Below are 27,500 nucleotides of genomic sequence, written 5' to 3' on the forward strand. Positions count from 1 at the left end.
ATTATGCAAGCATTCTTTCTTACTAATGCACACTCACAGTAAAAATCTAAAACGTTCACACGATATCTATGCATTTACACAATGTACAACATAATTTTGATACATACTGCTGGCAATGATGAACTCATTAATAGATTTGTTCAGCTGAAGGTTGTCAAAATGTCTTGAAAACACACATTTGACCAGGCCACGACTGCTTAAACAAGAATTAAAACATATGTTACTAATATAACAACATTTAACAAACAGTCTTACCTGACGGTGCGTGTAAGAGTTTATATAAAGCACTGTTGATCAAATAAGCTGTATCAGCTGCCCAGCATTTGCTCTTGCAGTGCCCGATCACCTCAAACTCAAATCAGAGTCTTGTAATAATACAATCGAATGATCATCTTATAACCCATAACATACACTGATATCAGAGTCACGACTTCCACGAGACCAATGTCACTGACAGCAGCCGCAGCGCGAGACTCCAATCAACACGAGTTAAACGTGTCTAAAGCACGTGAAATATCCCGACACAAACACCCGTGGCACCTCCAGCGTCTTTAGTTCTGCTCTAACAATTTCAGCCAGACCGAGTCATAGTTCCAATGAAGAGTATTTTCCCGAGCTCAATGTCACTGACAGCAGCGGTTGCGCTCGTCTCCAGTCCACTCCTCCACCAGACCAAGCAAGAGCCGGAATCACGTGATTGAATTTAAAATGGATTATAAAATAAAATGTATCGGAATTATATAATAAACTAAATTATAATATAGTATATATTAGTATTAGTATATTATAATAAAATATAATAACATAAAATATAGCGAGTCTTTCGAACTCTCACCAAACTCAACCAACCACAAACCCCTCAGTAGAAAATCCCGCCCCCAAAGACGTGTCATCCAATCACATGTGAGCAATTCGGAAAGCGCAAAATGATCGACAGGGGGAACGGTTCGGATTGAAAGGGCGGGCCGCTCCAACTCCCCTCGACTCTTTCTTTCTTGCTGTCATAGAGACGTGAATTCTTCAGTGATTATCTATCTATTTCTCTATTTATTTATCTATCTATCTATCTATAACATTATATATATATATATATATATATATATATATATATATATATATATATATATATATATATATATATATATATATATATATTCTCACGAATATATATATTCTCTATAAGCGTAAAAAAAATATAATATCCCCAAGAAACTAAAGGAGACATGGTGAAATTATAAACTTGACATTTATAGCAATAGTTATATATTGTAGAACAGTTCATTATTGTAGTAATATGTAATCAAATATGTTTACCAGCAAGGGCGAAGTGATTAACGTTATATCTCATAACAGTCCTCAAGCATGTTGATCCAGCGATGTCCTCGTAATAAACTCAAAAATCCTCTGCTGGAAGAGCTTTCCCGAAGAGAGCTGCTGTTGATGCACTACAGGCTGAATGAAACTGAAACAAGATCCGTAATAACAACTAAATAAATGTTCACGCACTGTTCATCAGACTGATGACCATCAAAGCAATGCTGATAAATAACTATCTTTACAAAACAAGACGATGTATGTATTTGACAACAATATGATGTGTTTTTAGCTTGACGTTAAAGATAAATATGCTTTTAGTAATGCATTCCGTATCTATCTAACAGCTCTGCTATTACTTGGTCGCCATTATCTTAGCAATTAGCTTTTAGCGTTGGCTAGATGTCTTACGTCATGCACATGCGACGGTTTTCATTTGAGAAAAAAAACTTTCCTATCGCACGGGGGCGCTCGGCGGCTTATAAAATATAGTCACTGAAAAATTTTGTACGATATTCATATACAAATCCACCTAAACTAGTTTAAAATTAATATGTAATGGTGATATTAATATTATATTCATTTAAAAAAATCCCAGTCATCAAAACAACTGTGATTGGTTCATCATGACCAGCGAAGTGAAAAGTCACATTTATCACGTGAAAATGGCGTAAACGCAGCGTCATTTTCTAGAAGCTCCCAAGAACGTGACGTAAACTCATTGTTAGTTTCTAAATTTCCATAAAATTCCAGTGACACCCAGGGAGTTTTCTATTGTCACGGATGTGATTCCCACAGGGATCTTGGCATTATTCAGAGCTAATACCCAAACCAGTATTGCTCCCCTTTATTCCTTTGATTTATTTGACACTGTGATTGGAAAAAATAGTTTAGCCACCGAAGTCGTAAATGTTAATAAAACTATTCGTTCATTATTTCAAAAAGATATTGTCACCAGGCTAAACTGTATTGTTTATTGGAATAGACTGGTCGAAGATTTGTTATGGAAGGCCATCTGGACCTTACCACACAAATATTTATTGGTAAATAACATAAAGGAAGTAAGTTTCAAAATCTTACTACCCAGTAAATCATTTTCTTGTTAAATTTAAAAAGGATATTGATCTGAACTTTTCTTATTGCAATACATTGGCAGAAACCTTGTTTCATTTATTTTGGCATTACGTTCATGTAAGAAAATTTTGGAAAGATTTGTCCAGATTTATAATTGACAACATTGACCCAACTTTTTCTTTGTGTTTAGAAAACGTTATATTTGGTTTTAATAATATCCCCTCAAGTAAAAGGAAAGAATACTATATTATACATTTAATTTTAGCTAAATTCCATATACATAAATGTAAGTACAATAAAACCCAACCTTTGTTTTTGGACATATATCAATACTATCCTTCATTCCCGCAATAAGAAAGCAATTAACCCCCCGCCCCTCTGGCTGACTGTTTTGTATGTATTGCAGTTCTGACTATACATTGACTTTGTTTGCTTAAAGTGCAATAAAAAAAATAAAAAGTGAGCTCATTGTTCACTTAAAATTGTTTGGGGAAAATTTAGGGAATGTGGAAGTATTCAATTCCATAATAAAGTTATATTAAAAAAAATAATAATAATGTCATAGTCTCTTATATTCAGATGAGCGTTCCTTGTGAAATGAGATAACTGTCTAAAACAACAACACAGACACAGCTGCTTCTATTGAGAAAATCATACAGGTTTTATAATTGTACCATTAACCATTAAGATTTTTCTCGTTTTTATTTGTGTTTTCTTCCAAAATTCATGACATGGCTGATCCATAAACAAGACAAGAACAAGCAATATTAAGCAGTAAGAAAACAAACCATATGTCACTGTTTTCTAACAGCAGCACCAATTGCTTGACTGGCATCAATAAAAAAAACTCTAGTGAATGTCAAAGCAAGGACAGATACAATATTGAAATCCTCATAATTTGAATGGAATAAACCCTTCAATATGACAATAAATAAATGTAAAATGTCATCGCATATAAATGACGTATTGCATAGTGATCTGTCAAACTGCTTTTAACATTCATTGATCATTATAAAAAGATGCCTTTATGTTACAAAAAATGTGGAAAATATATATACACTGACTGACATATTCACAAGGCACTGTCAAAATGTTCTTGTTGATTATTTTTTTCTAGCCTCCAGTGGGACTATGCACTCAAGAGTCTTCTGGAATCAAAGCAAATTCAAGTTTACAATAAAAAGATGTTCAAGGATCCACAAATGAGACAGCGATGTATCTAACCCCCTCTACGGTGGGCAGACCCTCATGGTAGTGAGTGAGGCGTCCAGGGTGCATGAGCGCCCAGCCTTTCCTGGGAGCTGTAACGGAGCAGTCGTACCTCAAGAACCGACAGCCGCCACCCTGAACAGAAAGTCATTGATCGTTAACACAATGTGCTCTTGTTCTGTCAAACTGCTTCAAAATAGCAAAAACTAAAGTTAAAATTTCACTTTACAAACATGAAAAAGGAGAGAAACAAAACATATACAAAAAAATACTATAATAATTTACATCCCAAAAAAATAGAACGTAAGGCTATCCCAAGCCAGAGACCCATTTGTGTTCCAACACTTGGAATCTCTAAGCAAGTTTCTGCATGTCTCCACATCTCAAGCTTTCAGGAGAGCTGCAGGTCAAGACATGCTGCTGTGTTACATCACGGACATTTTACAAACCAACAGTTTGCATACCTTAAATTTAAGATATGAAACCCTATGTTTATAGTACTGTAGTTTTGATTGTGTACATAAAACTATACTGAAAAAAAATTATACATCTTTATTAGCCAACTTTAATAGTTTTTCTCAAATTATATTTTAATTATAATTTTTAATAATTATTATATTCATTATATAATTCATATTTACACCGATTAGGTATTGTGTTGGTCCCCCTTTTGCTGCCAAAACAGCCCTGGCCCGTTGAGGCATGGACTCCACTAGACCCCTGAATCTGTGCTGTGGTAGCTGGCACCAAGATGTTAGCAGCAGATCCTTTAAGTCCAGTAAGTTGTGAGGTGGGGCCTCCATGGATCGGACTGGTTTGTTCAGCACATCCCACAGATGCTCGATTGGATTGAGATCTGGGGAATTTGGAGGCCAAGTCAACACCTCAAACTCACTGTTGTGCTCCTCAAACCATTCCTGAACCATTTTTGCTTTGTGGCAGGGCGCATTATCTGCTGAAAGAGTCACAGCTACCAGGGAATACCGTTTCCATGAAAGGGTGTACATGGTCTGCAACAATGCTTAGGTAGGTGGTGCGTGTCAAAGTAGCATCCACATGGATGGCAGAACCAGCAGAACATTGCCCAAAGCTTCTTACCATATACATCCTGGTGCCATGTGTTCCCCAGGTAAACGACACACACGCACCCGGCCATCCACACGTGATGTAAAAGAAAATGTGATTCATCAGACCAGGCCACCTTCTTCCATTGCTTCTGATGCTCACATGCCCACTGTTGGCGCTTTCGGTGGTGGACGGGTCAGCATGGGCACCCAAACTGATCTGCGGCTATGCAGCCCCATACGCAACAAACTGCGATGCACTGTGTATTCTGACACCTTTCTATCAGAACCAGCATTAACTTCTTGAGCAATATGAGCTACAGTAGCTCGTCTGTTTGATCGGACCACACGGGCCAGCCTTCGCATCCCATGTGCATCAATGAGCCTTGGCCACCCATGACCCTGTCACCGGTTCACAACTGTTCCTTCCTTGGACCACTTTTGATAGATACTGACCACTGCAGACCGGGAACACCCCACAAGAGCTGCAGTTTTGGAGATGTTCTGACCCAGTCATCTAGCCGTCACAATTTGGTCTTTGTCAAACTCACTCAAATCCTTACGCTTGCCCATTTTTCCTGCTTCTAACACATCAACTTTGAGGACAAAATGTTCACTTGCTGCCAAATATATCCCACCCACTAACAGGTGCCGTGATGAAGAGATAATCAATGTTATTCACTTCACCTGTCAGTGGTCATAATGTTATGCCTGATTGGTGTATATATACCCTAAAAATACAAACTATTAAATAAAAAACATGATTGAACTAAAATATAGTACATTCATTTAATTGAAATAAAAGAAATCTGTCATTTTTGACCGCCACGCGAGCAGCACCAGAGGGATAACAAAAAGAAAACTGTACAGCACAGTCAAATATCATAGCTCATAGTTCACTCACCTGATAATCAGTCCCCACTTGATTGAGAGCTATATTGATAGTGAAAGTGGAAGCGTCATGATGTGGTCTTAATGAAGGTTGTTCATCGGGTTTATATCTTACTACAAATGCCAGATCAAATTGGGCCTGCAGGAGACAATCACACAGACAGATGCAAGAGTCATCATGCAGCATTCATGTGTAGAGGATCAGCTGGCCCAAAGAAAAAAATAGAAAGACCTCCATTCTAAAACATAACAGAACTTTCGTGACCACAAAGATAAAAGAATTCTCGTTATATCCTGAGTTCTCAAATATGTTTGGCAATAAAATAGATTTTTAACACCACTTCATACTGACTTTAAGGTATATTATGCAACGATTTGGCAGACAACCAATTATAGATTCATGACACCAAAGATCGGCAGTTAGATCTACACAAGACAAATCACTAAAGGAAATAGAAGGACTATGCCGAGGAAAGGCTGCTCTCGCCAGGGTTAATGAGCGCTGAGTGCCCGGTGATCGCCTGGATCTCACAACTCCACAAACACAAGATTTTTTTTTTTATAATAGGAGCTCTCTTTATAAACACAGATTTGAGCTTTAAACAACTACATTCCCAACTGGAAAAGTCTTAAAACTACATTTTGTGACACAATAGTAATTTTTTTTAATTATGCAGGGTTTCTCATCACGTCACTTTACCACGTGACAGCAGCGAGCAGGCTCCTGATTGGTTAACGCAGCGTGAATTAACGGCAAAGTTCAGATTTTTCAACCCGGGCGTCAGACGCAAATTCGCTTCAAACGCGTGAATGCAGAAAAAGCACCACTCGCGCATAAAGCGCGTATCGCGCAAGACGCTAAATTCACGCGAACTGGACGCGAAACGCGTCTATCTCGCCGCAGGACCTCCAGACGCGCGTCAACACGTCTTTCCATTGACTTAACATTAAAATCACTCGCTCCTGACACTCTATTCGCGTTGGGTGTGAACGCAGCATTATGCTCACCAAGGCTGTATTTATTTGATTAAAATAGTAAAATTGTGAAATATTATTACAATTTAAAAGAACTGTTTTCTGTTTTATCATATTTTAAAATGTAATTTATTTCCTTTGATGGCAAAGCTCCATCATCAGTCTCACATGATCCTTCAGAAATCATCCAAACATACTGATTTGATGTTCAGTTCTCATCAATTATTATTGGTGCTCAGTTATTAAAGGTGCACTATGTAACTTTTCCGTCCGCTAGAGGTTGCCTATTCAAAACAAAGGCATAGTTTGATGAAGCCAAGTTTGAGCGCAGAATCTTGGGACATGTGGTCTTCACCTCACAGCAGGTGGATCGGAATCGGAATAGGACTCGGGCAGAAATCATGTTCATGGATGCAATTACTAACGTTACTGTAGTATGAAGCAGAGCAGGACTGAGTGTTGTGGGAGCTGAGCAAGGCCGCTGGAGATGAACGCAACACATGCCTCGCACATGCCTTTTATTATGCCACAGTCCCCGACATTTCCGCTTTTCCGGTCAAGAGTATGAGGTAACGCAGCTCTGTTTATCATATAAGATACATTTGAGTGTGTTATGACGTTACTCTGTGCATTCAAGTGGCGGCTGCTATGACACTTGTTGCACACTGCAGTAAGAGTAAAGCATTTCTGCAAAATAAAACTGGATACCAAGGGTAACGCAGATATGACGCATGACAGGCGACTCCCTCACACATCCCAGTTCCTTGGTTAAAATAGCAATTTTCTTACGATTTACAAATAGTTGGAAACATTTGTGATATTGTAAGTACTCAACTGAACAAAATATATAACACTGGCCTAGAGGTTTTTGGATATTTTACTGCAAAAATATAATGGTTCTTATTATTATTCATGATGAAAACAGATTTTGCTGCTTAATATGTTTGTTAAAACTTTTGATTACTAGAGAGTTGAAAAGAATAACATTTATTTTAAAATAGAAATATGTTTTAACACTATAAATGTCTTTACAGTTAATTTAATGTGTCCTTGCTGAATTACATTTAAAACAAATCTTAATTATTCCAAAATTTTGACTGGTAGTGTACTTCAAGACAAATATAATTGTTTTTTTAATGTCAGGAGAACAAAGAAAGGCTTACCCTTGTGTAATATCCTGGAAACATCTTCTCGGTGACTGGCGCTATATAATCCAAAAGAAACTTGTGCCATTCTTTGTCGTAGCCCACTTGATTCATGTGGATATCAATAGTGGGGACATTTTCATATCCTCCTTGGATCCTATTGTCCTAAAAGTACAAAAAAAAACTGTTTGCTCAAAGAAATACTAAGGTAAGGCAAAATACAATGGGGATAAAACAGAGAAAAACAACAACAACATACCGTATTTGCACCTCCTGACCACTGGCCAAAATGTTCCATTTCTTCAACAAAATGATTGCAGGCCACGTCAGAGAAAATAGGGAACCAGTACACATCAGGACACGGCTACACAGAGAATTCCAGAAAAGCAAAGTTTAAATTATAATGACTTTACAAAAGACTCAAAATCATTTGCAGTGCTTGTCATCAGTAGCTTACACTTTATTTAGATGGTTCCCTTTAGGCATTCTATTAACTATAAGTAATTTCGCAACTACATGTCAACTAACTCTCATTAGAGTATTAGTAGACTGGTAAGGTAAGGGTTAGAATAACATTGTATAGAATAATACAACAATAAGTTAGAATAATCATAGCATTGTAGTTGTAAAGTTACTTATAGTCAGTAGAATGTCTAAAGTAGACCCTTAAAATAAAGAGTTACCAAAATAGACACTACAGTTCAAAAGTTTGGGGTCTGTAAGATTTTTAAATGTTTTTTAAAAAGTCTCTGATGTTCACCATTTATTTGATCAGAAATACAGTAAAGACAAAAATATTGTGAAATATTATTCAACTTTAAGATACCTGTTTTCTGTTTTAATATATTTTAAAATGTAATTTATTACTGTGATGGCAAAGCTGAATTTTCAGCATCATTACTCCAGTCTTTAATGTCACATGATCTTTCAGAAATCATTCTAATATGCTGATTTGCTGCTCAAAAAACACGTATTATTATCAATGCTGAAATCAATTTGTTGGGGGATTCTTTTTTTGCTGAAAAAAAGTATTAATTTCTTTTAAAACAAAATCATACCCAAAACTTCTGAACAGTAGTGTAGTTTATACCTTCTCAAGGACAAGATAATAATCTTATACAGTATTTAATATTAAAATCTTCAGAAAATGTTGCTATTATTGTATGCTTTGGGTGAATACTCACCGTTTCTATAAGGCCATCTCTCAAAATTTTGGAATAATTCGCATGAATGTATCTTTCCTCCCATTCCTGTTCCACGGCAAAAATTAAAGAACAATAAGAAAAAATGTAATAAATAAATTAACAATAAAGCAAGAATGTTGTGTATAATATTTCAATAAATATTGTCTGAAATTATATTTTATCTTACCATAGGATTTTCAAAGATCTGCCAGAGATCGTTGTGCAAATGATTTGTCTGGTAATTTTCAGTTGATAAAACTCGACCGAAAGTGTGCATATTTGTTACAAACATGAAGATGCCCTAGGAATGAATAAAAAACATATCAATCAATGACAGCAAAGTACTTGGCGCTTTATTACACTTGTCACTAAGTGATTTCTTATGGTGATTTATGCTAAATTTATTTGAGTTTAATGTCTGACCTTGTTCCGAACGTTGGCGCAGAAGGCCATATCTGGATCAAGCGTTGCGGATTGAAACAGGTCAGGAGCTTTGAGCTCAGTCCTCAATGCATCCGCTTTTACCAGGAATATGTGAGAGACGTATGGCACATTCCACAAACCCCTGTGGAGGCACAAGAGAATGATCACATATTTGCCATTCATCCTGGTTTGATGAGTTTCAAAGACTTCTTCATATTTTCAGAGCAGTGAAATATGCTCATCATTTAAAATACTAAAGAAAATGTCAATCAATTAGATAGCTGAGATAAAAAAACATGCACATATACATTCATCTCTGTAAATTATCTATGATATGTGACCCTGAACCACAAAATCCAGTCATATTAGGGTCAATCTTTGCTGGATAAATTATCTTTCCATTGATGTATGGTTTGTTAGAATAGGACAATATTTGGCCAAGATACAGCTATTTGAAAATCTAAATATTGAAAATCACCTTTAAAGTTGTCCAAATGAAGTCCTTAGCAACGCATATTACTATTAATAATATTTTAAAATATATATATTTATGGTAGGAAATTTACAAAATATCTTCATAGAACATGATCTTTACTTAATATCCTAAGGATTTTTGGCATAAAAGAAAAATTGATCATTTTGACCCATACAATGTACTGTTGGCTGTTGGCCACAAATATACCCGTGCGACTTATCACTGGTTTTGGTCCAGGGTCACATATGTGTCACATCCACCAGCTGGAGTGCCCATGATCTCCACTAGAGAGCACTCCTCCCAACTCTTGAGTCATCTTATCATGGACTACATTTCCCATAAACCACTGCCTGGACTCATTATGCTCATTATTACATTCAGCTGTGTCTCATTACCTTGTTAACTATGCCTATATAAGCCCTGTTTGTTCTGTCATTCTTTATTAAGTCTTGTATGTTGTTACATTCCATTTCTGAACAGTATCCTGTTTTTTTGTAGCAAAACAGTAGCTCAAATTTGATTATCTGCCTGTTTCATGGCCTGTTGTTTATTTGGCATTTTGCCTGTTATATGGCTTACGATTCTGGATTTTCCCTTTAAAGCTGCATTTGGATCTTCAATCCAAGTCTCGGAGCAGTTTGTAACAATATCACGTAACTATTTAAAATAACAACAAATTAAATGAACTAAAAATCAACTTACACGCGGTGTCCTTGAACTATGTCCACGTAATCCTCTGACCTGGCGTAGTACCCGTCTGCACTGAGCGCACCCCAGAAGTTTGTCCACAGTCGCCCAGGTTTGGTTATCATTGGTGCAATGAAAGGCCTGTGAGGTTCATAAAAATGGTTATAATCAAAGAAAAAAAGACCCTTTAGAAACTAGTGTGATAACTAGAAGTTTCTCCTCCTAGAAAACATTCAGACAACTTTACAACTCAAATACAAAGCATTTTAATGAATAATATATTACACAGTGTTGGGAGTAAGGCATTACAAGTAACGTGAGTTATGTAATCAGATTACTTTTTTCAAGTAAGGAGTAAAGTAGCACATTACTTTTAAATTTACAAAAAGATAATTCAAATAATTAAAGCAAATTACTTTGATTTCCCATTTATTAACTGACAGCTCTTCTGTCCCCATGTTGAGAGAAATCGGGAGTAAGTGCAGAGGCGTTGTGTGCATGGTGTAAACATGATGTAGATCTAGACTAAGGGCCAGACTACTACTAACAGCTTGCATCACAGCAAACCCATTTTTACCTTTAAAAAACTGCTGTCAGAATTGACTAAAGACACGCAGTGAAAAACTAGCGCTGGAAAGGCATGGACAGGGTTATTTTTGTGGCATACCTTATTGCATATGCATTTGTAGGAGTTTCCCTTTCAGACACAAAATTAATGGGAGGAGAGTATTTAAATGAATCATGCAAGGTGATTTACTAAGGTTTGTGCTCGTCACTTTACTGGTATTTGCACCGCTATTTACCCCCCAAAAACAGCATGTCTTAAACCAGACGCTAATTTGCGCTGCTCCAGGTAGATTGTGTTGGTCATGATGAAAATGATACAGCTGTGTCTGTGTTCTTTAATTAGCGCCTTGTCAGTAGATCACTTTTATTTGCGCTTTTTTAGAATTGCGCTCTCACGCTAATTTGCCCTGTTTAGTAAATCTGGCCCAATATGTGAGCATGCAGTCATCTCACTTGCACAAAAAAAGATTCAGTATTCCTCAAAATGAATAAAAACAGAGAGATTCAAACTGCATATTATGCAAACATGCAATAGTTAAATATGTTAAATACAAATAGTCTTTGCTGCTGACATTCGATGATCCAATTCAACGATACAAATAATCAGTATCATTGAGCTGCACCCAATTAGGTGTGAATTTGCATTTCATTCAGCCTGAAGCCCCGTTCACACCGCCAGCGATGATGTCGCTGCATGTCACCAGCGCCAGAGATTCATGTCGCTAGTGGGCGTTCCCACTACGGGTTGCCTATAAACGTCATTAGCAGATCACCCTCGTCCTTCCGTGCATCATTTTTTTAAAAATGTGTCTCTGTATCCATTGAAATGAATGGGATCGTGTCGCTTTGTCGCTGCGTGTCGCTGGCGGTGTGAACGGGGCTTTAGGCTTATTCATTTTCATTATTTCATTTACATTTGCCAATAAGAGTTGTTGTTTTTTTGTTAAAGGGGTGATGAATTGAGAAATCAACTTTCCTTTGAGCCTTTAATAATAAAAGTTAATTGTGATATAAGAATATCCTGTACGTTTCGGAGCTGAAGACTTCCTTGTTAGTCAAAGAGAAGCTTTTATTGACACCAGGCCCAGAAAACGCTCGATCTCAGAAAATGTCGACCATTGACGTCATAGAATGCAGAAGCGCCGCCTCAAGCCCGCCCACCGACTCGTGGAGCTAAACGGGTCGCGCTACAGAGCAATAAACATGCGGTTCCAGCTCACGTACGTAAGACATTGCGCGTTTGTTCGCTTCATTTCACCGCGGAATTGATTGTAAACAAGATACAGGTCGAGACTGGATTTGCAGACATATTGAGATTAAAACACAATGCTGTGCATTTCCGACTAGAATGGTGCAACACACTTATGTGAGTAAGGGTGTTTTCACACCTACCTTGTTTGGTCCGGATTTTCAGACTTTTCAGTTTGGTCCGAATCAAAATTACAGATGTGAAACCTCCCCCGGACCACGGTCGGGACCAAACAGATGAAATTTGGTCCGACAAAAAGCGGTAGTCTCGTTCTGGATCAAACTGAACAAAGGTTCGGTTCATTTCTAGTGTGAAAGTATTTTCTATTTGGTTCGTACTTTAAGACCATTTACAGGAAGTTCCTGTTTATGTTTAAATATTATAATGTTATTTTTAAATTTCATCTAGGCTACAATGATTATGTAAAGTGAAAAAATGCGCAATATGTCAGATATTATATTGAAATTTGAAATTTTGTATGATTTTGCTTAGAAAGCCTTTCTTTAATGTGAATTTAATTTTGTTTAAATTGAATCTTAATTTTAATCAACGTTTAATCAGATAATTGCCTGGATTTAATAAATAAGAAGCAAATAATCTATAGCAGACAATAATCGCGGGATCGATCACATGCTTTGTACATTAACTGGAGCACGTCTCAAATAAACCGAAGCTCAGCAGGCTACTCTCACAAACATGAGAAATATGTGTATATCAAGCTTGAAATGTCCACTTTTAAACGTAACGAAAAGAAAAGAAAATAGTCAAGCAATGGGCACTGTTCAATAGTGGCAACGATATGCGTCCGTCCGTTCATTCATTCTTGTCAAAGACACTGACGTCAGACGCACGTCCGTTTACAAACCAATCAATGTCAAGATGCAGCCCACATAGATGATGACGAGTGGACGCAAGTGTGTCATGTAAAGTTCTTTAGTCCGCTCGCATAATTGCAATGTGAAACCAAACCAAAACTAACCAAATGTATAAAATGTATCAAAACATGAACTTCGGTTCGGACCTTGGTGCGGACTTTCAGGTGTGAAAACGCCCTAAAACATGTTTTTTATATGTGTTAGTATTGCATTGTTACAGATCGTTTGAATTCTATTGATTACATACCTTAGCACAGGCTCCTTTATGTGAGGTGTTATTGGTTCATTCATGATCAGACTCGGACTTGTAACGTTATGGGCCAGGGCTCGCAAAGCCCAATGTCCCGGGGCTATGTGTTTTTCAGACGGGCTACCAAAATGTATCACTGGGCTGCCGACAGTTATCTTAAATAGTGAAATAACATTCCTTTCTTGCGTGCACGCGTGTGTGCACGGTACGCGGTTATATTCACTGATCGGGCCGGCCAAGTAAAAAAAAAACATTCCAATCAATCGCGGGTGGATGAGAGATTAATTATTGTGTTTGTTTGATAAAGATATTTTGCGAGCCTTGTGAGCATTTCCCCAGACGCTTTCAAAACAATCCCCACATGTACTGACGGGAGCTGAAGCTCATTAAATATGCAAATCTTATCCAATCCTAGCCGTGGCCGTTTACTTCCAACATTTTTCCCAACACTGATAATACATAAACACTGTAATAAAACAAGCTTCGCATTTCTGCCTCCAGAATGTCTTGAACTTGACCTTTCAAGTGCATTACTGTACGTGCAGTATTTGTGTGTACTTTACAAACACATGCTGTCATTAGAGCTTTACTTTACTAGAGCTTTACTTTAAAAATTATTTTAAAGCAACCAAATACATTCCTATACACTCATTCAAAAGTTTGGGGTCTTTAAGAAGCACATATTAATGTTTTTTAACATTGATAATAATTAGAAATGTTACTCGAGCAGCAAATCATCATGTTAGATTGATTTTGTGACAATGAAGACTGGAGTAATGATGCTGAAAATTCAACTTTGCATCACAGGAATAAATGCATTTTAAAATGCATTAAAATAGAAAACAGTTATTTAAAATTGTAATAATATTTCACAGTATTACTATTTTTACTGTACTTTTGATCCAATAAATGCCACTGTGGTGAGCATAAGAGATTTCTTTCAAAAGCATAAAAGATTTTGAACAGTAGGGTATTTCAATAAGATGACATGAACTCAAAAAAGAAAACTTCATTTGTCAAGTACTTTCAATTATTTACGTCTTACTTATTCACTTACTTATTGAGCTCAATTAGGATTTTAAGCGTGTCTTCATTCTTTAAAACTACATCCACATCTATACTGAAGAAGTATTCACAGTCAATGTCGTCACGACACATATCGCTGCAACAAAAACATAAAAAAAGAAATTAATAGAATATTCATTCATAGAGGAGCCATTTGTACAATGACAAACTGTTTCCCAGTTTCCATACTGTGTTTAGGTGCACCATATTAAAGCGTTTAATTTAAAAAATATATATATAATTTAAAAAGCACACTTACAAGCCAATATTACGTGAGGTTACAATATCTATATCCTCCTCTGGTCCAATCAGCTTCACCCCTTGGTATTCAGACTCATGATGCTCTAGAAATGTACGCACCTGATTAACATGGTGTGATTCCTGCAAAAGAAATTGATGACCATTAAAAAAACGTCTATCTAGGCAATCCAATTTATTAACAAATAAAAGAAAAAAACTGTTGCTCAGCATCATTAAATCTGATCAGCCTTTAACAATGAAGACCCAATTTATGAAAAGAAGATCAACAGGCACACTCTATTACAGAGGACAGGCGTATCAGTTTCCTGATACTGATCTTGTTCACATGTTCTGTTTCAAGTAACTCTTAGTTCTGTCATGAGTGTTTGGCATGGTAATGGATATGAAAATGTTGATATGTTTGGTCTTGATGGAATAGATCTGCTACGCTGCTGCTGCTACTTCTGCTTGTATTGCCGCTGCTGCACAAAATAGCATACAAGAATTTCCCGTAGCAGATCTATACAGGTGGAGCTGGGGAAGGAGTAGGGTTTCTGAAATTGCGCTGCAATGCTACAGAAAATGCTAACCAGTTTTTGAAGGTTGAGCAGCAAGCTCATTGGCTACAGATACAGCAGGAACCAATCAGCTGTGCCCTATAGAAAACAATGGAATTGCAAACAGATTGAGTTAAAGACCTATCAGCTTGCGCCATCTAGAGTTTCATGATTGAACACAGAACTTGTATTTAAACAGTTTATTTTATATAGAATTAGCACATTATGTCTCATAAAATAGATTCCAATAAAGACTGCCGATTTTAAGAGCTTAACTGGTAACTAACAATGAGTAATATGAGCAATATATTTTTAAAATAATTTCATCTCATTCCTCTATTTCATCTCATCTCTTCCGTGAGCACTTCACATCACCTTAAAAAAATAAAAAATCCTCAATTCCCTCCCTTTTCTAGCTTATGCTACTCTAAATAGTCCAAAACTATCTCAGGCACTTTGTGATTTTCGCCTCTTCATGACGGATCGCTTCCTGTATTCCTCAGTTGTAAGTCGATTTGGATAAAAGCATCTGCTAAATGAATAAATATAAATGTTAAATTATTAAAGGCTCTCTGAAGTGCCTTGAAAAGCATAGCATTATTCAATGTGTTGACGTAATTTCCACTGAAACGGGAAGACAGGGCAGGACATATCGTACAGCTCCTCCCCTTTTTTTCAATAGCCAATAGCGTTTCATTTATATCACAGCTCGGCTAGGGCCGTTGATCTCGGTAAAGCCGCAGTTTCCTCCTAATCTCCTCCGTATCACTTTAAAATACAGCATTCTGTGCAGAATTCAAATGGGTCTGATACATTTTCTGGTCTCTGGACCGGAGCTGTAGCGGTTCGCGTAACACTAACGTGAAACCAGACTTCATTCACCCAAATGGAAAGCATATTTACACTGTCTAATTCGTTGCCTATTCCCTATATTTTGCACTTTGTGCCATTCACCATGTAGAAAATAGTAAATGTGTAAAAAAAATTATATTTTCTAAATGTGAATTGTGCCATTGTTTTGGAGCACACAAGCTTATAGATAAAAGTAAGACTAACATTTTCAAACTAACAACCAAAAAATTCAATTTTGATTTCATGGGGACTTTAATGTTAGTTCATTGTTCATAGTATTTCACAGTGCTTTAAAATGTATTAGCAAAAGTTGTTAGTTGTCAGTTATTAGTTCATTGTTAGTTCATGTTAAATAATGTATATATGAATTAATGTTAACAAACAAAACCTAATTGTAAAGTGTTAAGCTTAACTGTTAAAAAGTGCATACAGGAGTTATAAATCTGCACATAATATTTTACCTGATTATAAATTAATAATCTGAGACGGTTTTTGGGGTATTTGAGATTAAGTAAGCGCTCAAAGAACACAGTGACGAAGGGGGTGGGCTGCTGGATGAAGACCCCAATGACCACTACAGGATATTCACTCTCCTGCAGACGAAAAAATAAAACAAACAATTAATACACCAAACAATTATTCAGCTAAAGCTTAAATTAAAGTAAATTTAAATGCATAATGTTTAACTCTCTACAAAAGTGTCTTGCTTATTGTAAACAGTGAGAATGCATAATTATTAAAAATTGCTTTTGTTGCTGTAAATTAATGTAGTCAGTTTGACTGTGTATTACTTTAGCATTTTAATATTTATTTTAATATTGTAATATTTTTCTTGATTTATCACAATGTACTGTATGTATATAATTCAGCTTTTTTATTTCAATTTTAGATTTTTTTTATTTTATAAAATATTAACAATAATATTTAATGTGACTTAATCACTGAATAAAGCAGGTAACAACAGTTCTTTTAAGGGTCAGATATAAACCGCTCTTTAAGGTAACAACTATACAGTATTAATCTTTACATTATTATCATGATTATTTAAAAAGGTGTATGGAGCCCGGCACATAACATACAGAAGAAAAAATATATACTTTAGCCACAAATTAAGAATTCATTCCCATTCCTTAATCTTTTGTGGCCACATTTTATAAAACAAGGGAACTATTTAATCAGTCAAAAGAACGAATTCTTAATTTGTGGCTCGCCATTATATCTTTTTCTTCCCCTTCATGTCACGTGGGGATCTGTTAAAGTGGATTTAAAATTATTTAATAAAACAATATAAAAACAACAATATCTTTATAAATGCTTTCAGAATAAAGTGGTGCAAGTATAAATAATTCGCCGCTGGTTCTCTTGATATTTTTCCATAGGATTTTAAAATTTAGTTTTTCGATTTATGTGTAAAATTGGTGGTGGTTGAGGAGATTCCCCCTTCCATGTAAAGCGCTTTGAGTGCCTAGAAAAGCGCTATATAAATGTAACAAATTATTAAAATGATTATTATTATTAAAATAAAGCCTATGGTTCACATAACTAAACTATACTATAACGACACTGCACACAATCACATCCCAAACTGTCTTATCTAGTTACTTATTAAAAACATACTGTACGTTTTCAAAAATGAGCATTACTGCTTCAAAAATTTGCGTTTTCGCTATGGGTGTGTGTGTAATTTACGTTGTCGAACAAAACGTCAAAGTATAGTCTAGTTATGTTAACCACAGGTTTTATTTTACACACAAATCGAAAAACCCCATTTTAAAACCCTATAGGAAAATCTCAACGGAACGAGTGACAAATTCGTCTTCTGGGTTCTGATGTAAGAATGAGATTCGGGATTATTTTAATAATAATAAAAATAAACGGATGGGAAACTGTGTTAATAGTAGTAAATATAAGGCCCACCTGGAGTCCAGAAAGCAGACGCAGATCCTTATTACAAATTGTGCAGCCAGTCTCAAATGTCCACAGATTTGGGATATAGTTCCCTAGGTAGTTTATCTGAAGCTGAAAGAAACAGGATGTAATAAAAATGAAGAAACTGAAGAAGGCAGATAGCTGTTGTTGTTATTATTATTAGATAGTTATTTGGATCAGGACAGAAAATCGATTTACTTTGGTGGGTCCGTTGCCATGGATAATAACGGGTAGCGTGTCATAAAGTACATTTCTGGCTCGCACACGTCCATCTTCAAACTTCAGCACGACTTCATCTGTTCATGCAATAAAAAAAATATTATTAAAAAAATATTAATTTTCAGATTAATATTCTATATAATCATTAAGTTCTACAGTTATCTATTAAATCATGAATTCTGTTTAATTCATTGTGTAGTTAAATAGCCAAAAATATCCACTGGCCCATTTATAAAGGATTTCCTCCTCAAACGTTTGCATGAATCTCTCTTGGGTATTTGTAATGGATACCACTGATCTTGAAACCATAAAAAAGGTTTTGAAACAGCCTTTTGAATCTTAAAGAGTGACCTTTTCACTGTTCACATGAATTCCAATGGATCTGATATTACCATTAGGATGAATGAGCGATTCATAGCAAAATTAACACTTTAATGTTTCCTTTCTTTAATGTTTCTTAATGTTCTTTTTTTTCTTTACAAAAGTTGTATTACTAAAAGTTACTGCATCAATATTTATATAAATACTAAAAAAAGTGTCTGTTCAATTTTTCTCTTTCTTGCAAAAATATATTTACACTGAAAAATTTCAGTCAGGATTCATCAATTCATCATGCATCAACGCACACATCAGTTGTGGTAAATGGAAGCTCAAGCATGTTCGCTTCACGTGGAGAACCAATGAGGTTCATTCTCATGTTACACAGCACGTTTGAGCTTCAGCAAGAACCAATGAGGTTCCTTCTTGTGTTACGCAGCACGTTTGAGCTTCAGCAAGAACCAATGAGGTTCTTTCTTGTGTTACGCAGCACGTTTGAGCTTCAGCAAGAACCAATGAGGTTCTTTCTTGTGTTACGCAGCACGTTTGAGCTTCAGCAAGAACCAATGAGGTTCTTTCTTGTGTTACGCAGCACGTTTGAGCTTCAGCAAGAACCAATGAGGTTCATTCTCGTGTTACGCAGCACGTTTGAGCTTCTGCAAGAACAAATGAGGTTCCTTCTCGTGTTATGCAGTACGTTTGAGCTTCTTCAAGATCCAATGAGGTTCATTCTCGTGTTACGCAGCACGTTTGAGCTTCAGCAAGAACCAATGAGGTTCATTCTTGTGTTACGCAGCACGTTTGAGCTTCAGCAAGAACCAATGAGGTCCATTCTCGTGTTACGCAGCACATTTGAGCTTCAGCAAGAACCAATGAGGTCCATTCTCGTGTTACGCAGCACATTTGAGCTTCAGCAAGAACCAATGAGGTCCATTCTCGTGTTACGCAGCACATTTGAGCTTCAGCAAGAACCAATGAGGTCCATTCTCGTGTTACGCAGCACATTTGAGCTTCAGCAAGAACCAATGAGGTCCATTATTGTGTTACGCAGCACATTTGAGCTTCAGCAAGGCAAGGCAAGTTTATTTGTATAGCACATTTCATACACAGTGGCAATTCAAAGTGCTTTACACAGAAATTAAGTTAAAATAGTCATAGATGACAAAATAAAATAAAAATATATATATAGTATAACAGTTATAATAGGAATTAAAAGGAAATAAAAATAAAGAAAAAATAATAATTAAAAGCTAGAAATAAAACAGGGTTAAATTGAAACACATAATTAAAGTGCAAGCAGTTCGGACAAAGCACAGAGCTCATTCAGTAAATGTATAAGATAAGGTGCAATCAGTCAGACGTACAGTGGCATTGCTCATTCAGTAAATGCACAGCTGAACAGATGTGTTTTGAGTCTGGATTTGAAAGTGGCTACTGTTGGAGCACATCTGATCTGTTCAGGAAGCTGGTTCCAGCTACGGCTGGCATAATAGCTAAAAGAATCATTGAGGTCCATTCTCGTGTTACGCAGCACATTTGAGCTTCAGCAAGAACCAATGAGGTCCATTCTCGTGTTACGCAGCATGTTTGAGCTTCAGCAAGAATCATTGAGGTCCATTCTCGTGTTATGCAGCACGTTTGAGCTTCTGGAAGAACCAATGAGGTTTGTTCTCGTGTTATGCAGCACGTTTGAGCTTCTGGAAGAACCAATGAGGTTCATTCTCGTGTTACGCAGTACGCCACTGCAAGAGGTTTGTTCTCATGTGTCAAGCTTCTGTTTATGTTCGCTGATCAATGTTTATATGTGAATAAAGCCTAAATTAAATCTGTTCGTCATAAAAAGCGATCAAGTCTCTTCAGAAAATTTGGACCACCATGCAATTCATATGGATTAGTTTTACGATCTCTTTATGAGCTTTTTTATGAAGCGTCAATGTGGTAGTTGCGTAGCTTTCAATGGAGTGACAGAAATTGCCCAGATAAAATGATCTTAATTTGTGTTCCGAAGCTGAACGAAAGTCTTGCAGGTTTGGAACAACAGAATTTTGGGGTGAACTAACCCTTTAAAGGTGCACTATGTAACTTTTCCGTCCGCTAGAGGTCGCCTATTCAAAACAGAGGCGTAGCTTGATGATGCCAAATTTGAGCGCAGAATCTTGGGATATGTGGTCTTCACATCAATAATCGGAATAGGACTCAGGCAGAAATCATGTTCATGGATGCGATTATTAACATTACAGTAGTATGCAGCAGAGCATGACAGAGTGTTGTGGGAGCTGAGCAAGGCCGCTGGAGCGATTGTTAATAAGATGAACTCAACACACGCCTCGCGAGCAGCGCGACTTTTATTATTCCACAGTCGCCAGCGCCATTTTCCATTACAGTCATGAGTATGAGGTAACGCAGCTCTGTTTATTATATAAGATACATTTGAGTTTGTTGAAAAAGATGTTATGACGTTACTCTGTGCGTTCGCTCGGCGGCTGCTATGACACTTGTTGCACACTGTAGTAAGAGTAAAGCGTTTCTGCAAAATAAAACCGGAGTCTTAGGTACCTTGCCCTACATAATCGTTTAATCACTATGGGGGTATATCAGAGCTCGAGTTGAAACTGCTTCATCAAGCCCCTCATCAGTTAACAGCAAGCCAAATAAGCTTAACCTAAATATCTTAAGATTACATGTTAAAATACATTTGTTAATTTAGACATTCTAAACAGAATTACTGAACCATGCAAAGAGAATTTATATGAACGAGTAGTATACAAACTCTTGTTTACTTTATGGTTATTAATCTCATACTACAAATGACAGCATACCTAAATATTTATGTTGCTATAGCAGCCTTTTTCCAGGCAAAATGCACAGTGTATTCTTTAAGCCAAGTAGCTGCAGTGTCGCACACCTGGGTTGTAACATCCTGCTGAGATGGTGTACGTGTGCACAGGCACATCTAACAGTCTAGCATTCCAGCAACAAATGCCATTACAGGCAACTGGGAAACTCGCTTTCCTCCCCCAATCTGGCAGCGAGTCAAAACTACAGCTGCCAGTCGAGCCGAAAACAGCTTTAAACTCAAACACAAGAGCTTCAGTTCACATGAAACCAATCAGCATTTGAGACCCTAAGCAAAGCATTTCATTAGCGATTCCTCATTAAACCGAAGGGTTACAGAAAGAGGAAACTTCCCAGCAGGTATCAGAGAGCAAGGACTGTACTGACGCTGCACTTTGGAGAGCATAAAACAGGATGTTCTCCTTTAGAGAGCTGATGCTAGTGAAAATTTTGCAGAAGCCTCTTTAAAGTCTCAGAGAGTTTATGTTGGAGCACCTCTCCAATTAAAATCTTATAACGGCTGTGTTTCTAAAGCAGGCTGCAAGAACACAAAATGATACACTTACCAAGAGCTCCATTGAGATTCTGGAACAATCTGCACTTGTTGTCCAGAGTTATATTTATGGACTTCTAAAGTGAATGACAGGGAAGAAAATGTGAAAACGCAGCGTACACACATTTAATATGTGTAATTACTGAAAACTGTGAACTTGAATGTGCATTCTGTAAACGAGGCAAAAGATCCTAAAACAGAGCAATGAAGTTTTAGGAAACCACACCATGGTTGCCACCCCTAAACACATAAACTACACCAAAACACTCACTCTTTTCTCTGGGTTGATGTATATCTTGGTGAAAAAGAGCTGGTCACAGTCACTATCTGCTCCTGACCAGTCAGAAAGCATCTCTTTAAGGTTAGGTGCATACCCAATGAAGCCTAGAAAAAGGAAAACACCCAGCATTACAATGAGAAATGCCTATAAATAGACAAAACATGTTATTATCTGGTTTAGATGTGAAACTGGATGATTTAAACGTATCTTTTAACTATTATGAAAACAAGGAAGAGAGCGAATTTTCAGGGAGGCCACAGATGACAATACAGACAGTAAAAAGTATGTCCTAATTATTTCACAGCTGTTAATCTCTGGCATCACCCTATTAATATGAATGTTTCTAGAACGTTCTCAGAGATTGTGATAAAGGAAATAAAAAAAGGAAGAAGCCTCAAACTTCTTAGTAAGCAAGTCTTAGTAAATGTAACTCTCTACAAACACAAGTAAGTGAGCTAATCGCAATTATATTCAACCACTGAATTATAAGATTAAAATAGATTTTAGTTGGTGGTATGTTTGGTATTGATTAAGCGTCATTAGATGCACAGCATTGCTTCCATTCAATTCTATGCACCATTGCCTCCAAAACTTGAGTATTCACCCAAAAAAAAAAAAATTTACTCCTTTAATTTTGTGGTGAAAGATATGGTAGGTCGGAAAGATTGTACAGTATTTACAAGTTGAACACACATGAATGCCACCACAAAGCCGTAATTAGGAGAGGGAAACTCTTTTTTTCTTTCAGCCCCGAGTGTTTGTCAGGTAAAAAACATGGCGGATGTGATGAATGTAGTGTCTGGATTAATTGTAAACGTGTATATATATATATAAGTATATATAAGTATATTTATCAACTTGACAGAGTGCTTGACTCTTGCATTGTCAATACATGATCTTGACCAAAAAAATGTTGTCCAGGCAGTGTATATGCACAATAAAACTAGCTAAGTTTAATTTACAATTACAATAGAATATATAGCTGAAATGTATCAGAGAAGGCATGCACAAAACCTTTATTCGCCCTATTTCAGAAGTGGTTCTACTTTACTCCCCCTAAAATATTGGAGTCATAAAGTTCTACACATAAAGGTCTTTACATACCCAAGGCAGGGAGTGTGCTGGCCTTTACACTTCGGTTTAAACTAGGACTTTTATTTTGATCCTTATTACTGAGATTTACTTAGTTTTCCAATGGTTTCCTATTTACAAGAGGAAGTAGACCATGGCTGAATCCGAAATCACCCCCTAAACCCTCAATCACTATTCCCTACTTTAGTCCACTAATCCAATTCACTTGAGGGAGTGAATGAAAACAAGTGAGCGAATTCGGACAGCCACTGTGTGTACATCGGCTGTACACTTGTTATTGCGATGCAATGTGGGATAGAATGAGTGCACTCAATAACGTCCACTATGGTATCGGACGTCACTACAAATGGCTGTCCCTTCAAATAGTGCCCTATTTAAGGGTATAGGGGGGCGATTTCGGATTCAGCCCATATTTCTTAGCTCTTGAGTTGTACAATCCTGCAAGGTGCTCCATGTGGTTGCAGACATCCAGCTTCATCATGCCTATCAAAGCTCTTTAAAATGCAATAACTGTAAGTGACTTTGTTTGATTTTGTCTAGTGAGCATTATGAGTACTTTATTGCTGTGTGGTGTTATAATTCAGTGTGTTGGTAACTTTTTTAGCATTTAGTTCCGCATGTTTGTTACCTTTTTCTTCTCAAGTTTGTAAAGTATGAATCTATGCTGTTTATATATAACTGTATGGTTGTTGGTTCTTTGCCTTGTGTGTTTGAGAATGCTCATTTATTTGATGATTTATCTATTTTGTGAAATTTATTGTTGTGTATTCTCTTCTTTGTAGGTTCACACTTTTTATGATTAAACTTCCTAAATTGCACCTTTGTGGAGTTTATTTAGGAAGTGTTTAGCGGCTGAATAGCTGAAACAATTAAAACAGTGAGGCCAGTTGCATAACGATTAAGGTTAAGCACCTTCATAAAAACATAGAAATAGACTTTACCGTTAATGCAAACTTCCCAGGAGGACTTGAACGTACCAATTCTTAACATGTCATTGTGAGAGTTTTTGCATCCAAATTAATTTTGCATCTAAAATTACACAAAATTGAGCTAACAAAGCAAACAGTATGTCTAAGCTTTTCAATGATAATCGAAAAAAGAGAAATACATGCCTCCTGCTCCAAGGAACCTCTTCCCTTCCCTGACATGTGGATGTTTGTCTTCCAGGTGACGATCTGGCCAGATGAGAGTCTCGGCTGAAAACACAACTTTGTGTTTGGCCTGCTGGAACTTCTTCAGCAGCTCTTTTGGACCAGAAGAAAAGATTACATCATAGCTGTGGAAAGCCAGACCGTAAATAATTGTTACTGTCAACGATCAACACTGATGCTTGAAAGAGTACAGACATATCAACACAATCCAGATATAATGCATTTAATTATAATGGACATATACCTATCCACAAAAAGAATGACTTTGTTCTCCTCGTTTATCTCCTGCAGAGCAGACTTCAGCAGACGCACTTTCTGCCCTCCACCTGGAGGCGACATGTAATCTCCACCTTTCCATGTTTCACCCCTTCCGAGAACCTAAAAAATAAACGAACGAAAATGTCAGTCATCAGTCTGCAGACTATTATGGAGGGGTTGTTTCCGCCACTGAATAAAACAATTAAAAGACAATTGCGACTTTTTATCTCACAATTTTGAGTTTATATCTTGCAATTCTGACTACTTTTCCTCAGAATTCGACAATATATCTCACAATTCTGATGGGAAGATTTGTGAGTTTATATCACACAATAGAGAGAGCCAGACTGGTAACATGAAGGTTGCAGGTTTGATTCTCAATACCAGCAGCAAATGACTGGTGTCCTTGAACAAGGCACCTAACCCCCAATCGCTCCCTGGGCGCCACAGCAAAAATGGCTGCCCACTTCTCCGGGTGTATTTGTCCACGGTTTGCAGTGTGAGTGTGTGTGTGTGTGTGTGTGTGTGTGTGTTTGTGTTCACTACTCACTACTCCAAATGTGTGTGCACTAACTTGGATGATTTGGATATGGACTTGGAAAATATCTATTTAGTGACAGAGTGCAAGCATATTTGTCTAAAATAATTTTGTATTTTCAGCTTCATAATCATGAATATTTTTATTCTGGTGTCACTATTGTCCTGCATTGGTTTACCAGCACCAAATCCAAGCCTATTGATTTCCAGCCCCAATGTAATACCAAATTTAGCATTTTAATCAACAGTACATTTTTTGTTAACCTTTTACCATATCTTGGCGTATCGCGATAATATCAAATCGTGATATGAGGGTATCGTTACACCCCTAATATCTCGCAATTATGACTTTATAACTTGCAATTGCTAGAAAAATTTTTTTTAATTGTGAGATAAAATGAGATTTGTTTTTTATTTAGTGGCAGAAACAAGCTTCCATAGATTATTAAACAAAAAAATTCCATCTAACAAAATTGACAGGGTCTGAAATAATAATAACATTTTGTATTAGCCTAAGAAAACTAAACCTAAACTTTTGGACTACAATTAATCTGTCATTGTAGTATCTGCTATATTGAATTTAATTTAATTAACTGCCATAATTTTTAAGAAAATAATATTTTCTTTGTAAGAAAATTGCATTAACTGTCATGAAAATAATGCCATAATGCAATATATATTTCAATAGGCTATAGGCTTCCTTGGATTATAACCTGGATATATATACCCAATAAAGTTAAGCAGAGACTTAAACAGAAAACCTTCCACTTAATTCAAATGTTCAATGATTAACTGAAATACAATATTAATTACTTTTTCAAACTTTTTCTTTTTGGGAAAAAGTGCCGTACCTTGATGGTGTAATTGAAGTGTTTTGCGGATCTCAAAAAACGTCTGAAGCCATCGGTTTCCTGCGTGGCTACAGTCAGCACTAGAAGATCTCCTGAGACAGAGAAAACACAAATCAGCGAGGCTAACTTGGTCAAACTTCTCCACAGCTGCTCAGTTCTTCTGTCTACGTGCTGGAAGAGCACATCCTAATGGGTATCCCACGTCTCCGGTGAGGAACTCCTTGCACAGCTGGAATATTACATATTTAAAACTGTCGCCAGAAAGCCAGTTTTGCCGCAAAACAAAAGTGACATTTCTTTAAACGAATACGTATTCTATCACATGTAGGCTACTGTTTTTCTCTTTAGCAATTCATCCCTGTTTACCTACACAGTAAATGTGGTTACGGGGAAAAATACGCGTAGGTACAATATAACAAATGTTTGTTTGTTTTTTGCACTCACATTGCGCATTGTGTTGTTCTTATTGCGCATAACTACAGTTTGAGAAATGAAGTAAACTGTTTGCACTGTTTTAGTGTAATTGTGTTGTAATTTATCATCATAAACTGATCTCTGCAGCACTGATATCGGCATGAAGGGGTCCACGTCAGCGGCGTGAATCCGTTAAGTTACGTCTGGCTAACTTTACCTAGCAAGTCAGGTTTGCAAGGAACCCTTACATTGAATCGTGGTTAAATTGTAGTAGTGAGTTACATGTTATCATGTACAGAAGCGGTGTGGTTTATCTGAGACTGTGATAAGCTGAAATAGCCTTACCCTCGGGGATCAAGCCCTGCTGATTGCAGCGAAGCGGAGAAAAGGACGCAAACAAACACACGAGAAACAGCAGAACTTCTCTCATGTTCGGATCAGTTATTCTTCAGAGCTCCACAGTAACGGCGACTGGTGAAATAAGGCCTTTCCTCGAGAGAAAGTTAGTTATATTCCCGTACAAACACACACAGCCTGCCCACTTCTGCCTTTCCCCACCCCTTATCCCTGACCACACGTAGGCTACGGAGAAAAAGCTCATCTATCTGTCCTCATTAAATAAAATTAAATAATATAGTAAATATACTACAGCAAATTGTATACCTCAGTATTACTACAGTATGGTATAAATACTATTTCTACAATTTACTGTAATATTTTTACTATAGCATGGTTCAAAAACACTAGGCTATAGTATTTTCTAGAGTACTACTTTTACTATAGTAGCCTATAGTATTTTTCATATCTATCTATCTATCTATCTATCTATCTATCTATCTATCTATCTATCTATCTATCTATCTATCTATCTATCTATCTATCTATCTATCTATCCACATGAAAAAAATACTCTAGTAAATAGTGTTTTTGAACCATACTATAGTAAATATACTACAACAAAGTGTAT

The 27,500-nt window shown here is 36.7% G+C and overlaps 2 protein-coding genes across 3 annotated transcripts in view; both read right to left on the reverse strand.

The window, feature by feature from the left end:
- Positions 1-1,710, reverse strand: part of mfn2 (mitofusin 2) — a 49,981-nt gene extending 48,271 nt beyond the window's left edge. The window contains exon 1 of one of the 2 annotated variants that reach the window (XM_079827683.1): positions 1,315-1,710. The gene's annotated coding sequence lies outside the window, so the exon portion shown is untranslated. Of the gene's footprint in view, positions 1-255; positions 672-1,314 lie in introns of those variants that run through there. The other variant, XM_079827682.1, reaches the window with a different exon arrangement.
- Positions 1,711-3,021: 1,311 nt separating this feature from the next.
- Positions 3,022-27,119, reverse strand: plod1a (procollagen-lysine, 2-oxoglutarate 5-dioxygenase 1a). Its single transcript, XM_079827684.1, has 19 exons — positions 26,879-27,119; positions 26,120-26,211; positions 24,718-24,851; positions 24,435-24,598; positions 22,222-22,334; positions 21,964-22,027; positions 18,224-18,321; positions 18,014-18,115; positions 16,558-16,689; positions 14,707-14,828; positions 14,440-14,544; positions 10,457-10,582; positions 9,280-9,421; positions 9,044-9,157; positions 8,857-8,922; positions 7,932-8,036; positions 7,691-7,837; positions 5,566-5,691; positions 3,022-3,732 (listed from the first exon to the last, which is right to left on the reverse strand). The coding sequence occupies exons 1-19, from the start codon at positions 26,961-26,963 to the stop codon at positions 3,577-3,579; spliced, it is 2,193 nt and encodes a 730-aa protein (XP_079683810.1). The 5' UTR covers positions 26,964-27,119; the 3' UTR covers positions 3,022-3,576.
- Positions 27,120-27,500: the final 381 nt, after the last annotated feature.

This window comes from Gobio gobio (assembly GCF_949357685.1).
Source record: "Gobio gobio genome assembly, chromosome: 10".
Taxonomy (NCBI): domain Eukaryota; kingdom Metazoa; phylum Chordata; class Actinopteri; order Cypriniformes; family Gobionidae; genus Gobio; species Gobio gobio.

What these genes read in the sequence shown, in the direction of transcription:
- plod1a (XM_079827684.1), bottom strand. Translation starts at nt 26,963, where the DNA reads ATGAGAGAAGTTCTGCTGTTTCTCGTGTGTTTGTTTGCGTCCTTTTCT. An exon ending in GCGCCAACGTTCGGAACAAG is followed by an intron (nt 9,158 to 9,279) that starts GTCAGACATTAA and finishes ATTCATTCCTAG; the next exon opens with GGCATCTTCATGTTTGTAAC. An exon ending in AGATCTTTGAAAATCCTATG is followed by an intron (nt 8,923 to 9,043) that starts GTAAGATAAAAT and finishes GCCGTGGAACAG; the next exon opens with GAATGGGAGGAAAGATACAT.